Source organism: Hemiscyllium ocellatum, chromosome 47 (assembly GCF_020745735.1).
Source record: "Hemiscyllium ocellatum isolate sHemOce1 chromosome 47, sHemOce1.pat.X.cur, whole genome shotgun sequence".
NCBI classification, from domain to species: domain Eukaryota; kingdom Metazoa; phylum Chordata; class Chondrichthyes; order Orectolobiformes; family Hemiscylliidae; genus Hemiscyllium; species Hemiscyllium ocellatum.
The window spans coordinates 17,583,952-17,599,540 of NC_083447.1; the positions used below are offsets into that span (position 1 = coordinate 17,583,952).

At 47.8% G+C, this 15,589-nt stretch overlaps 1 protein-coding gene across 1 annotated transcript; it reads right to left on the reverse strand.

Moving 5' to 3' along the window:
- Positions 1 to 579: 579 nt before the first annotated feature.
- On the reverse strand, positions 580 to 4,409 carry LOC132836589 (mRNA decay activator protein ZFP36L1-like). The gene is made up of 2 exons (XM_060855968.1): positions 4,137 to 4,409; positions 580 to 2,444 (listed from the first exon to the last, which is right to left on the reverse strand). The coding sequence occupies exons 1-2, from the start codon at positions 4,173 to 4,175 to the stop codon at positions 1,545 to 1,547; spliced, it is 939 nt and encodes a 312-aa protein (XP_060711951.1). The 5' UTR covers positions 4,176 to 4,409; the 3' UTR covers positions 580 to 1,544.
- Positions 4,410 to 15,589: the final 11,180 nt, after the last annotated feature.

The following is a 15,589-nucleotide window of genomic DNA, read 5'->3' on the forward strand; positions in this document are numbered from 1 at the left end:
GCAGGAGAAAAAAAAAAATCAACATTTCAGGCATGAGCCCTTATTCAGGATGCTGAAGAAGGGCTCATGCCCGAAACGTTGATCCTCCTGCTCCTTGGATGCTGCTGACCTGCTGCGCTTTTCCAGCAACACATTTTCAGCTCTAAAGTACAAGTGAGTTAATAACTCACAAATCTTGTAAAATGTTAACAGAGCATTGTTACTGTTTCACATCTGATGACCCTTCAGGAGAAGGGACACCAGACCCAAAACATAACTGATTTGTCTTCACAGATGCTGTCAGGCCTGCTGAGCTTTTCCAGCAACTTTGTTTGATTTATGTCATTCAATACTTCTGGTTTTTAAAATATGGTGTTTGTTAACACAGTTGGATTGTGAATGTTTACAGGTACCCTGCACTACGCCACACTAAACTCATTGCAAGACGTAAGAGTTTGAAGGGTTTACTGGACTCAGCGAAGTACAATTGTCACTATGGACAGTTGCAAACTAGAGCCATCAGAATTCGGAATTCCCTTTTTATTTCAAGTGAGACTAGTTATCATAAAAGGCATCAGATAGCATCAAACAGAAACAAGGTTAGAACTTGATGTTTATTTGGTTTAAAAAGATAAATTATAATAAAATATATTGCTATATCATTAAATATACAAACATTCCAATAATCTGGGTAATAAATAATTAAATAAAATCTATATATTGTGCAGTAAACAGCTTTAGAAATTGTAAAAAATACTTGTTACAGGTAGATTTAAAAAGTTCTTTTTTGTAAAGAGGGTGTTTGAAAACAAACATGTTCCCTGACAGATCAGTCACTGCAAGACAATTCGAAATCTGTGCATTTTTCTATGGAGAATTGGTTCACAGTTTTGCTCCACCTGCAGAATTATACATTCTTTCGCAGCCAGAAAGTCAAGTCAGGGTTTCCCACTCTCCAGGCAAGTGTCCTGGCAGTCCCACAGGGTTGAAGACTTCACATCAAACCAGAGATTGGGGTTTTTGTTTTGAACAGGAGAGGGGCGGGGGGGGAAAGAGGTATGGGGGTGAGGAAGGGAGCAGGGTGAAAAAAAAGAAAAAAGTGGGGTGGGGAAAGGAGAGAGAGAGAGAGGAGGGAGGAATGAAGGGGGGGGGAAAAGAGGGATGGTAAGAGGGAAAGAAGGGGGTAGGAGAGAGGGGGAAAGGGGAAGGAGAGAATGAAGGGGGGGAAGGGAAGGGAAGGGAAGGGAGAGGAAAGGAAAGGAGGAGGAAAGGAGAAGGAAAAGGAAAGGAGAAGGATGGGGGAAAAGGGAGAGGAAAGGGGAGAGAAGGGGGAAAAGAGGAAAGAGGGGGAGAAAAGATGGGGAAAGAGGAGACAGTGGGGGAGAGGGGTAGAGAAAGAGGAGTGAGAAGGGGAAGGTGAGGGGGTTGTGGGGCAGAGGGTGAGGGGGTTGTGGGGCAGAGGGTGAGGGGGTTGTGGGGCAGAGGGTGAGTGTGGGTGGGGTATTGCCTTCTCCCTCAGTGTGAACCCCGGCCTGTGCCTGGGTCAGCTCTGTCTCCCCTTCTCCTCAATCCTCAGACACCGAGATCCTGCTGAAGATCGGGAGGCGCCGGGCCTGGTGGTCGAAGACCGGGGACTCGGAGCCGCTGCTGCCGCCGCTGCTGCTGAACTCCTCGTTGTCGCTCAGGGAGTCGGGGTAGGGGCTGCGGAAGGAGCCGGAGCCGGGGGTGAGGGTGAGGGTGAGCTCCGGGGAGCGGTGCTGGGAGGTGGAGGAGGTAGAGGCCCAGGCCTTGGGGCAGGCCCCGGCCCGGCTGCTGCAGCAGCAGCTCAGCCCCATGACCCGGGCGAACTCGTGGCTGACAGCCGCCCGGAGGGAGTCCCAGTCCGGCAGCTCAGGCCCCGGGGAGGTGGAGGAGGTGGTGGTGGTGGTGGGGAAGCCGGAGAAGCTGGTGCTCTGCTGGAGGCGGGGCCGGCTAGGCCTCTCCTCGGCCGGGTGGTGGATGAAGTGACAGCGGGAGCCGTACGGGCAGAAGCCGCTCGAGTGGAAGGTCCGGCACAGCTCGGTCTTGTACTTGGGGTGGCGGCTGACGATCCGCAGCTCCCCGAGGCCGTGGGCGAACTGACACTTGTCCCCGTACCGGCACAGGCCGCTCTCCTGGAAAGGCCGGCACAGCTCCGTCTTGTAGCGGGCGCTCGGCTGCTGTACTCCAGGCCCAGGCCCGGCCAGGCCCCGCGGGGCCTCCTCCTGCTCCTCCTCCAGCGAGTCGCCGTGGCTCAGGCAGCGGCTCAGGCCCGGCGGCACTCGGTGGCGGCGGCGGTGCCGAGGATCCTCGGCCCAGCACGGAGCCCCCGCCGGCAGCACCGGGCCCGTGGAGTGACGGCGGAAGCCGGCCGGGGGTCTCACCGCCCTGCGGTCCGGGGCAGGCGGCTGCAGGGAGCTCGGAGTGTCCGTGTGCAAGAAGCTCAACTGTGGGAGGGAGAGACACAGAGAGAGAGAGAGAGGGTGAGGGATAGAGGGTCATGGAGCAGGACAATAACACCCCTCCCCACCCCCTCAGATCCCCCCACCCCAAGATATCTCACCCAAAAGTAATCCAAATCTCACCCTCAACCAGATCCCCCATCCCCAAAGGTAATCCAAACTTCACACAGCCCCTCAGATCCCCCTCTTGCTCCCCCCACCCCAAGATATCTCACCCAAAAGTAATCCAAATCTCACCCTCAACCACATTTACCCCCCCCCAAAAGCTACTCTAAATCTCACCCTCAACCACCAGATCCCCACACCACAGATAATCCAAATCTCACCTTCGACCTGATCCCACCCCCCTCCAAAAAGGTAATCAAAATCTCACCCTCAACCACCATCCCACCCCCCCCCCTCCAAAAGCTAATCCAAATCTCACCCTCAACCAGATGATTCCCTCCTCAGATCTCCACACAGGTAATCAAAATCTTACCCTCAACCATCAGATCCTCACACATAACTAATCCAAACCTCACCTTCAATCTGATTTCCCCCCCCCCTCAGATCCCCAGCCAAAAGTAATCCAAATCTCACCCTCAACCAGATCCCCCATCCCCAAAGGTAATCCAAACCTCACACTCAGCCCCTCAGATCCCCCTCTTGCTCCCCCCACCAAGATATCTCACCCAAAAGTAATCCAAATCTCACCCTCAACCACATTTACCCCCCCTCCAAAAGCTACTCTAAATCTCACCCTCAACCACCAGATCCCCACACCACAGATAATCCAAATCTCACCTTCGACCTGATCCCACCCCCCTCCAAAAAGGTAATCAAAATCTCACTCTCAACCAGATGATTCCCTCCTCAGATCTCCACACAGGTAATCAAAATCTTACCCTCAACCATCAGATCCTCACACAAAGCTAAACCAAACCTCACCTTCAATCTGATCCCCCCCCCCCGCCAAAAGTAATCCAAATCTCACCCTCAACCAGATCCCCCATCCCCAAAGGTAATCCAAACCTCACACTCAGCCCCTCAGATCCCCCCACCCCAAGATATCTCACCCAAAAGAAATCCAAACCTCACACTCAGCCCCGCAGATACCACCTCACCTCTAAAGGAAATCCAATCCAAACTTCAGATTCCCCCTCCCCTTGGCCCCTAATCCTACTCTATCCCTTCGTCACCCTTTTTCCAAGATCGCCCCCCAACCCCTAGAGATCCCACTGCCCAGTTACCCCCCCCCCCCCGCTCCCACTCATTAACCCTCCAGATCCCTGATCTTCCCTCACCTCTTCTTTCCCCTCCAAGTCTCCCTCAACCCAGCCCCGGATTCCTGTATATGACAGACCTTCACTATTGCCCCACTCCTCCATCTCTTTTCCCCCGGGACTCTCTCTCCCTCCGCCTCTCCTCAACCCGCAAAGTTGGGAGTGTGGATCCCATCTGGGGAGTCCGAGGAGTGTGCCCCCTTGCCCCCTGTCCGTCTCTGGGCACAATGAGACCCTCCCTCAATAAACCCAGGAGCGCGCTCTCTCTAACTAACTCCCCGTCACACCGTCCTCGATTGACAGCACCCGCCCCTAAAATATTATTACACTTAAAAATAAAAGTAATTATTGTTCCGTGTGGGATCTTGCTGTGCATCAAACAGAATCCGAGAGCTCTCCTTTTGCCCAGACTTACCCCGGACACCAAGTCGCATAAATCTTTCAAGCCACTCATGATTAATCCCGCAGTCAGTGCTGCTAGCTCCGAGAGCCGCTGTACTGGAGCTTCCCTGGTCCGCCCTCTCTCTTTTATCCCTTGCCCGGGCTGACGCACGGAGCCGGGAACTGACCGCGATGAGTCAGCCCGGGGCGGAGCCGGCCTGGGGTTGGGTTCTCTTTCCTGGGAAGGAATCGGGGTTTGAGAGGCAGACTGCAGCCTCAGGGAGAGCTGCAGGTCTTTGTGTGATTCTTAAAGAAGCGATCCGGTCGAAGCCTTCAAGTTATTAACAGGAAACGATAGGGTGTATGCAGTAAACTATTTCCACTAAAGTATTTCCATTCTAGCACTGGGGGGGGGGGGTGAATAATTTGAGGTAGACAAAGTTAAAAATCACACACCAACAGATTTATTTGGAAGCATTAGCTTTCAGAGTGCTGCTCCTTCATCAAGGTGGCTGTGAAACAGGATCATAAGACACAGAATTTATAGCAAAAGAATAGTATTATCCAAGTCAAATAATTTGTTTAACAAATCTGGATTGTTAAATCTTTCAACTTTTAGAATGAGTTACAGGTTTCAGTTCATCAATATGTAAATCTCAGAGCTTCTTTTCAGTCACATTCTCAAGATAACGTCAGGTTTTATTTTTAAAATAGGTGACATCTCAGCTCAGACAATGCATTAAAGGTGTGAGGTCAGAGTCTGTCTGTATTCCAATCTTGAGTCTGACTGGTTCGATTTCCAAAGTGGAATTTGCAAAATATTATACGGATTGACTGTCTTCATTGATTCCTGATCTAAAAATGTGGTATCAGTTACTGCCCTTGACCTTTACTCTCTTCCTGTGATAATTTGAGCTGTTCCAACAGTTTTTTTCTATGACTTTTTATCTCTGTGTCTATCTGTAAATAAGGTTTTATTGCCTCTTGATAGCCATGTGCAGTAACTTCATGAGTTATTTCAACAAAAATTTGTAAACAAGTTATGTCAACATTTGACTCACTTCCCCTAATTTTTGAATATGATGTGATCATGTAGTCAGTCATACATGTAATATTCTCACTATTTTGTCTCTGTTTCTATATCTCCAAGTTTCGAGTATGTGTCTTCGTTGTGTATCTGTGTATGAGAGACTCCCGTGACTTCTAAATTTATTGTATGAGCCTGTTCATCTCTGTGCATGTGTGTCTGTGTGTCTCTCTGTCTTATGTTTCTGACAGAGTGTCGATCTATTATGCACCTATACAGAATACCTCTCGTGTGGAAACAGACCATTCAGCCCAATAAGTCCATCCCAACCCTCTGAAGAGCACCCCACACCAGCCCTTTGCCCTAGTCCTGTGGCGCTGCACTTTCCATAGTGAATCTACCCAACTTGTACGTCTTTGGACTGTGAGTGTGAAACCAAGGCACTTTCCTGGAAAGGGGTCTGGCCTCAAGTGAGTTTGTAGACTGCCCCAGAGAAGAGCAAAATGACGTAGGAAGGCAGTCTTCAGCAAGAAGTGGCAAGTGGACAAGCCACCTCAGCCTCCTCTGAAGGTCACTAGCATGACAGATGCCAATCTTTAGTCAATTTGATTCACTCCATGTGATATCAAGAAATAGATTCATAGAGATGTACAGCATGGAAACAGACCCTTCAGTCCAATCCGTCCATGCCGACCAGATATCCCAACCCAATCTAGTTCCACCTGCCAGTACCCAGCCCATATCCCTCCAAACCCATCCTATTCATATACCCATTCAAATGCCTCTTAAATGTTGCAATTGTATCAGCCTCCACCACATCTTCTGGCAGCTCATTCCATACACGTACCAGTCTCTGTGTGAAAAGGTTACCCTTTAGTTGCCCCTCTTTTATACCTTTCCCCTCTCACCCTAAACCTATGTCCTCTAGTTCTGGACTCCACAACCCCAGGGAAAAGACTTTATCTATTTATCCTATCCATGCCCCTCATAATTTTGTAAACCTCTATAAAGTCACCCCTCAGCCTCTGACGCTCCAGGGGAAACAGCCCCAGCCTGTTTAGCCTCTCCCTATAGCTCAAATCCTCCAACGCTGGCAACATCCTTGTAAATCTTTTCTGAACCTTTTCAAGTTTCACAACATCTTTCCTATAGGAAGGAGGCCAGAATTGCACACAATATTCCAACAGTGGCCTAACCAATGTCCTGTACAATGCTGCAACATGACCACCCAACTCCTGTACTCAATACTCTGACCAATAAAGGAAAGCATACCAAATGGCTTCTTCACTATCTACCTGCGACTCCACTTTCAAGGAGCTATGAACCTGCACTCTAAGGTCTCTTTGTTCATCAACACTCCCTAGGACCTTACCATTAAGTGTATAAGTCCTGCTAAGATTTGTTTTCCCAAAATGCAGCACCTCGCATTTATGTGAATTAAACTCCATCTTCCACTTCTCAGCCCATTGGTCCATCTGGAAAATGGTTGGAGGCATTGAATGCTACAAAGACTGTGGGCTCAGACAACATTCTGGCAATAGTACTGAAGACTTGTGCTCCAGACCTTGCTGCTTCTCTAGCCAAGTGGTTCTAGCATAATTACAATATTATCTCCTGACAATGTGCTGCACGGTGACTCAGTGGTTAGCACTGCTGCCTCACAGGGCCACGGACCCAGGTTCAATTCCAGCCGTGGGCGACTGTCTGTGTGGAGTTTCACATTCTCCCTGTGTCTGTGTGGGTTTCCTCCCACAATCCAAAGATGTGCAGGTCAGGTGAATTGGCCATGCTCAATTGCTCATAGTGTTAGGTGCATGAGTCAGGGTAAATGTCAGGAAATGGGTCTGGGTGGGTTACTCTTTGGAGGGTTGGTGTGGACTTGTTTCCACATTGTAGGGAATCTAATCTAATCTAATGTGGAAAATTGCCCAGGTATGTCCCGTACACGAAAAGCAGGACAAATCCAACCTGGCCCATTATCACCCCATCAGTCTACTCTCGATCATCAGTAATGTGTTGGACAGTGCTATTCAGCAACACCTGCTCAGCAATAACCTGCTCAGTGATGCCCAGTTTGGGTTCAGCTCCTGACCTCATTACAGCCTTGGTTCAAACATGGACGTTGGTGGGGTGAGCACAGGTTGGAAGAGCCAGTGGCCTCCTTTTTTGTTAAGTCCTTAAGCTGTTTGTCAGAATTTACTGTGGGCAGTTGACTGCTGTATTTCCCACATTGCAAAAGTGACCTCTGATTGCCTGTAAACCCTGAGGTCATGAGGAGATGGATAGAAAGCCACTTCTTTTTTCCCAAGCAGGTTTTTTTTAAAAAATATTCACTCATGAGATGAGGGTAATCAGTGGCTGGGCCAGCATTTATTGCCCACCCCTAATTGCCCAGACAGCAGTTAATAGTCAGGCATATTGTTGCAGGTCTGGAGTTACATTAAAGCGGAAAAAGATGGCAGTTTCCTTCCCTAAAGGACATTTGTGAACCAGGTAGGCTTTTCCCTGAAACCTGGCAATGGATTCATGGTCATCATTAGACTCCTAAATCCAACAGCTGCTGTGCAGGATTCGAACCTGGGTCCTCAGGTCATTTTAACTTGGTCTCAGGATTCCTAGTCCAGTGACAATACCACTAGGCCATCACCTCCCCTATATTAGATATTTTGGGACTGCTGACAGGTGCTGCTACCTGAGAATGATGGGGGAAAACGTCCTCCCTGACTTGTCTTTGTGGAAAATGCTGCAACAAGTTCAACACAGCTCTTTATACCCCAATCTAGCCATCACCCAGTGGCCACGGTTGCAATGTTGGACTTCATGCTGTTTCCTTTTACTGTGGCTCAAAAGACTTGTGTCAGAGTCACTGCTAATTCCTCAGCTCTGTGTGAATCATCTGTCATTAGTCCAAAAATCCCTGACTGATGAGTATAGGTGGGGCTGAAATTTCACTTCTACAGGGGCAACAAAGATTCCGTTATTGTGTTTAGCTGACAGCCTTCAGATGTCCAGAGGAAAATGTTCTCGGTGAAGTTCAGCGACAGCAAATGATCGGAGAGGTGGAAGATGTTCCTGGGTCGAGAATTGGGATGGCGGGGGAAGCGTGGTGTGCAGCGGGCCAGCAGTGAGGAAGTGCAGTGAGTGGCTGCACATAACTGGGATAACACTGCTGAAAACTGCAGAGAGAGAGAGAGAGAAGGTGGATTACCAGAGTCTGAGAGCAGGAGAATTCTTTCAAACCCTGCAAAATGGTCTCGAATGCACTTCCCGAATTGAGAAATCAGTGACTGATTCAGTAATAATTTTCCAAAAGCAGGCACAGGGCAATAAAATTCTCAATCAAGTGCAGGCTGGACAGAATAAATTGGAAACAGATTTTATGTTGGAATCTAGTGACTGTAGCTAACCTCAGTCACTGAGGACTCGGAGCACAATAGTTACTGGAGAATGTTGGCTCTTTGATTTAGTCCTGGAATTTAAAGTGTGTTTGTTCTTGACATATGAGGAGTGATGGCTGAGTGCTTTCAGCTTGTCCACATTGTGAGTCACTCTATTGTTTGGATGTAATTTTCACTTTCTGTTCTCAGTTTTGTGTTTGACCTAATGGACAGGAACAGTGTGAGGTTGGAGACAGTGTTCACCTCCTGACCTACATTGGCACAGCATTGCCTTTTTGTTCAACTTAACAAGGAACCTGGAATCTTAATGGTGAGAAGTTTAATTTATCAACAGAAGTCCAAAGATGTGCAGGAAAGGTGGATCGGCCATGCTAAATTTCCCCATAGTGTCCAGGGATGCACAGGCTAGTGGGTTAGCCAAGCTCTCTCTATACTATACCCATGAAACATTCCCAGGACAGGGACAGCATGGGGTTAGATACAGAGTAAAGCTCCTTCTACGCTGTCCCCATCAAACACTTCCAGGATAGGGACAGCACAGGGTTAGATGCAGAGTTCATCCCCTCCCCCACTCACCTATTGTACTCTATGCTACTTTCTCCCCACCTTCAACCCCACCCCCACCCTCACCCTCCTCTAGCTTATCTCTCCACGTTTCAGGCTCTCTGCCTTTATTCCTGATGAAGGGCTTTTGCCCGAAACGTCGATTTCGCTGCTCCTTGGATGCTGCCTGAACTGCTGTGCTCTTCCAGCAGCACAGATCCAGAATCTGGTTTCCAGCATCTGGAGTCATTGTTTTTACCTCGTTTTTTCTCTCTACACTGTCCCTATCAAACACTCCCAATACAGGGACAGCACTGGGTTAGATGCAGAGTGAAGCTTTTTTAAATTGAAATTTAAGCTTCCTTTACTCAAAAGTAAACAGAAAGTAACAATCCATCTATGCTTTTAAATTGAAAATGAACCATAGAATCCCTACAGTGTGGAAACAGGCCATTTGGCCTACAAGTCCATACTGGCCCTCCCAAGTGTATCCCACCCAGACTCATTCCCCTACCCTGTCACTTAACAGTTCCCCTGACTAATGCACCTAACCTACATATCCCTGAACACTATGAAACTCCCCTAGCATTGACCCTATCAAACACTCCCAGGACAGGTACAACACAGGCTTAGATACAGGGTACAGCTCCCTTTACTCTTTTAAACTGAAAGTAAAGCCTTCTCTACACTGCCCACACCAAACTGCCATTTATATCTGCATTTCTGCTATGTATATGTACCTTCCCCTGCAAACTCCCGGCACCTTCCCCTGCAACTGCAAGAAATGCCCACACCTCCCCCCTTACCTCCCTCCAAGACCCCAAGGGATCCTTCCATATCCGCCACAAATTCACCTGCACCTCCACACACATCATTTACTGCATCTGCTGCACCCGATATGGCCTCCTCTATATTGGGGAGACAGGCCGCCTACTTGCAGAATGTTTCACAGAACCTCTGGGACGCCCGGACCAACCAACCAACCCAACCACCCCGTGGCTCAACACTTCAAGTCCCCCTCCCTCTCCACCAAGGACATGCAAGTCCTTGGACTCCTCCATCGCCAGACCATAGCAACACGACGGCTGGAGGAAGAGCGCCTCATCTTCCGCCTAGGAACCCTCCAACCACAAGGGATGAACCTAGATTTCTCCAGTTTCCTAATTTCCCCTCCCCCCACCTTGTCTCAGTCAAATCCCTCGAACTCAGCACCGCCTTCCTTACCTGCAATCTTCTTCCTGACCTCTCCGCCCCCACTCCCACTCCGGCCTATCACCCTCACCTTGACCTCCTTCCACCCATCGCATTTCCAACACCCCTCCCCAAGTCCCTCCTCCCTACCTTTTGTCTTAGCCTGCTGGACACACTTTCCTCATTCCTGAAGAAGGGCTCAAGCCCGAAATGCCGATTCTCCTGCTCCTTGGATGCTGCCTGACCTGCTGCGCTTTTCCAGCAACACATTTTCAGCTCTGATCTGCAGTCCTCACTTTCTCCTATGTATATGTACCGTATATATAATCCTATGTGTATATGCTTTGAATATGTACCACATGTTTATGTGCCTATGTATGCCCTTGTTATTTGAAAAAACGATGTAAAAAAATCTTATCTTTTTTTTCCTTACACTGGATGTATCAAAGCTCTTTTCTGCCAGTAAAGCACCCATAAAGTGCAGGAAACACTGAGCCAATTTGCATTCCACAGTCTCCCTCCAACAGAAGGGTGATAATATCCACATGATCTCTTATGGTGTTGATTGACAATTCACAACTGGCCAGAATTGCTGAAAGGATTAGTACCTTTCGGAAACATTTCATCAGATGATCTCATCACCAACAGTGCAGCAGCCCCTCGGTTTTGCATTTTATTTCATGCAAATCCCAGAGGTTTGCCAAGTTGAAGGTGATCGGTCTGACATTGCAGCCCCTCTATGTATGTATGTATGTATGTCTGTCTCTCTCTCTCTCTCTCCACAAGTGCAGAAGGGGTTTATACTGAGGGAGACCTGGAGTATGAGTTTAGATCTTTGCATTTTACCCCATCCCATAAGAACTGAACCAATAACTCTCATTCCCTAACAGCAGCTTCTGTTTTCATTCATTAGATGTGGGTGTTACTGGCTAAGCCACCTCATTGCTGTGGGCCTAGGGTCACATGCCTGGTTAGGACAAAGCTTCCTTCCCTCCACCAATCAGCACAGTCATCATTAGACTCTTAATTCCAGAGTTTTATTGAATCCAGATTCCACCATCTGCCATGACAGGATTCGATCCTGCTTCCCCAGAAACAGTCCACAGATCTTTGAATTTGTGAAGTAGTTATAATGGCACAAAGCCATTACCTCCCCAGTCACTGAGATGCAAGGCACTTTGTATCTGTAGTGCAGTAAATAACCTGTGTTTATACTGCATATAGCAACTCCTTAAAAGAAAACTTGAGGTGATAGCCTTGTGGTATAATCACGCGATCATTAATCCTGAATCTTCTGGGGGCTTGAGTTTGAATCCTGCAATGGCAAATGGTGGAATTTGAACCCAATATATGGGCAGCACGGTGGCTCAGTGGTTAGCGCTGCTGCCTCACAGCACCAGGGTCCCAGGTTCGATTCCAGCCGCGGGCGACTGTCTGTGTGGAGTTTGCACATTCTCCCTGCCTGGGTTTCCTCCAGGTGGTCAGGTGAATTGGCCATGGGAAATTGCCCCACAGTGTTAGATGCATTAGTCAGAGGGAAATGGGTCTCGGTGGGTTACTCTTTGGAGGGTCGGTGTGGACTGGTTGGACCAAAGGGCCTGTTTCCACATTGTAGGGAATCTAATCTAGATGTGAAATGATGGCCATGCAGCCATTGTTGGGAAAACCCTCTTTGGTTCACTAACCTGGTCTGGTCTACACGTGACTCCAGAGTCAGTAATGTGGTTGACTCTTAACTACCCTCTGGACAATTAGGGTTGGGCCTATCCAGTGATGCTGATGTCCCGTAAATGAATGTAAAAATCCTTCTGTCTACTTGTTATATTTTAGATCTCGATGATCTCTGGAACGCTGCTGTGTTTGTGTGTACAGCTGACAAGAGTGTGCGCTATCAATATCAAAAAGAACCACATTTCTAAAGTGGTCAACGTAACCAGGCAGAACCTGAGTGCCTCAGGCTCACGTAGTTGACACCAGCACTCAGATGTTATCGTGTTGAGGCAGCTGTACGTGCAGCTCTGCGCAGTTTCAATGTCAGCTCCAGACCTCAGTGAGTCAGAGCTCATTCAGTCCACAGCATTCCTCACACTGCCCCCGCCACCAAATCCAGCTTCTGGGAAAACAGTGTGAAAACTGCAAGGGCGGTAGCAGCCCCAGCACTGGGTTTAAATAAACTACCCTCTGCAGGGGTTTCACAACGAAATTGCATTGCACAGTGATAAAAACAGAATGCGAAAGTCTATCTGACAGGAGCAAATCCTGCAGGATTACAGAGATTAACCCTTACCCTCCAACAACATAACAGTTACAGAGTAACCCTTATCCTGCTGAACAACATAAAGTGACTGTGTACAGCTACAGAGTAACCCTTACCCTACTAAATGAACAGTGGCTCTGTACTGTTACAGATTAAAATCTTCTAGGAGAAAGTGAGGACTGCAGATGCTGGAGATCAGAGCTGAAAATGTGTTGCTGGAAAAGCACAGCAGGTCAGGCAGCATCCAAGGGGCAGGAGAATCGACATTTCGGGCATAAGCCCTTCTTCAGGAGCCTTCTTCCTGAAGAAGGGCTCATGCCCGAAACGTCGATTCTCCTACTCCTTGGATGCTGCCTGACCTGCGCTTTTCCAGCAACACATTTTCAGCACAGTTACAGATTAACCCTTACCTTACTAAATAAACAGTGGCAGTGTACAGTTACAGAGTAACCCTTACCCCATTCAATGAACAGGAACAGAATAACCCTTCCCTTGCTAAAAATGCAAGTGTTTAATATGCTTGCCTTTATTGGTCAGTGCATTGAGTACAGGAGTTGCGAGGTCAAGTTGCAGCTGTACAGGACGTTGGTTCGGCCACTTCTGGTATATTATGTGCAAGATTCAAGATGACACCACCACTGTGCGCCTCATTGCAAGCTCCCTGCAGCAGCACGAAATCTACCATTTTTATAAACGTACTACACTTCTAAACTTAAATTATAAATCAGTAAAAACTACCAACAATGTTCTATTAAATCTAATTACAGGTTTGGGGTTCCTATGAGCATCCATGCCCAAGTTCTGACAACCCTGGATTCGCAGACCCAGGACAGAAGTCTGTAGCTTCAAATAATGTCTATCCTGTTAAAGCTAATCTCACCTCATGCACACCCTGTGCAATGTAACCGGTATGCTTCTGTCTAAGTCTTTTTGATCTGTACCTCCTTTGTTACTATGATCTGTCTGTAAACAAAGCGTTTCATTGTACTTTGGAACGTGTGACAATAAATCAATCTGTCGAACAATTCTGGTCTCCCTCTTATTGTGAAACTCGAAAGGGTTCAGAAAAGATTTACCAGGATGTTGCCAGGTATGGAGGGTTTGAGCTATAGGGAGAGGTTGGATAGACTGAGGCTATTAACCCTGGTGTGCCAGAGGCTGAGGAGTGACCATGGGCAGCATGGTGGCTCAGTGATTCGCACTGCTGCCTCACAGCGCCAGAGACCCAGGTTCAATTCCAGCCTTGGGCAACTGTCTGTTTGCACATTCTCCCTGTGTCAGCGTGGGTTTCCTCCCACAGTCCAAAGATGTGCAGGTCAGGGTGAATTGGTCATGCTAAATTGCCCATAGTGTTAGGTGCATTAGTCAGAGGGAAATGGGTCTGGGTGCGTTACTCTTCGGGGGGGGTCGGTGTGGGCCGAAGGGCCTGTTTCCACACTGTAGGGAATCTAATTTTATTGAGGAGCGTGGATGGGGTAAATAGACAAGGTCTTTTTCCCGGGGTTGGGGGAGTCCAAATCTAGAGGGCATAGGTTTAAGGTGAGAGGGGAAAGATATAAAAGGGGCAACTTTTTCACACATAGGGTAGTGCTTGTATGAGATGAACTGCCAAAGGAAGTGGTGGAGGCTGGCACGAATAGAACATTTAAAAGGCATCTGGATGGATATATGAATGGGTTAGAGGGATATGGGCCAAACGCTGGCAAGTGGGATGAGATTTATATAGGACATGCAGTCAGCATGGATGAATTGGACCTAAGGGTCTGTTTCCTGCTGTATATCTCTAGTTCTATGACTCTATGACTTTGTACAGTGATCGAGTAACCCTTACCCTGCTCAATGAACAGTGACTTTATGCATTTACAGGGTTATCCTTACTGTGCTAAATGAACTGTGACTCTGTACACATTAAGCGGAACAAAGAATAGAGCTGTCGATCCAAGGGGCTGGGGAATGGTGCAGCAGAATAAGTAGAAAAATCACATTATTTCATGTTGCTCCACTCAAGGCTGGGTGGTGATTATTCCATACCCTTGAGTGAACCTTCAGCAGCTTCACACCCCCCCCAAAAAACTGGAGACAATTAACTTCCAAAACTGAATAATGTGCATTACTACATGATAATTTATCAGTTAATGTACTAAATCAGTTATAATTTCTGAATTACTTATACAGCATGGAAACAGACTCTTTAGTTCAACTTCTCCGTGCTGACCAGGTATCCCAATCTAACCTAATGCAGTTTGCCAGCATTTGGCCCAAATCTCTCTAAACCCTTCCCATTCATATACCAGCCTCCACCAATTCCTCTGGCAGCTCACTCCTTATACACAGCAACCTCTGTTAAAAAAAGTTACCCCTCAGGTCCTTGTTAAATCCTTCCCCCTCACCTGAAACCTATCCCCTCTAGTTTTGGACTCTCCCAACCTAAAAGAAAGACCTTAGCCATTCACCCAATCCATGCCCCCTCATGATGTTTAAAAAAACCCTATAAGGCCACCCCCTCAGCCTCCAACACTCCAAGGGAAAATGTACTTTTGGACTTGAGAAACATGTTCTAAAGCAGAGGTTATTGCGGTGTATGGGTAATTGTATAGTATAGCTTCTTCCCAAATGTTTTCCCACAGTGACCCCATTGTGACATTTGAAAATTGTGACAGTAAAACCAGAGAAGTGGGAAGTAAGAGAATGGAGACCCAAGTGAGCAGGGGTCAGGAGAGACGAACCCTGTGAGAGTAAAGGGAGAGGATTACCAATTTACATTCTCGCTAGCCTATGCTTTGCACAGGATCTGTATCAGGGATGAAATGCACAATGTCCCTTGTGATATGGCTCCCATGTGGTAAGACTGTATCAAGTGCTCCTGGAACAAAGCCGACACCCACACCTCCCCCACTCACACCCACACCTCACAAAGACTTATATCCCATTACACTCACACATATACACACCCTCTCACAGACACTCACACCCCACACACGCCCCTACATGCACACACTCATTCAGTCTCCCCTGCACACACACGTCTAAGTTTGTGGGGTGAATTTGTACTTTTTACTTGCAGAATTACA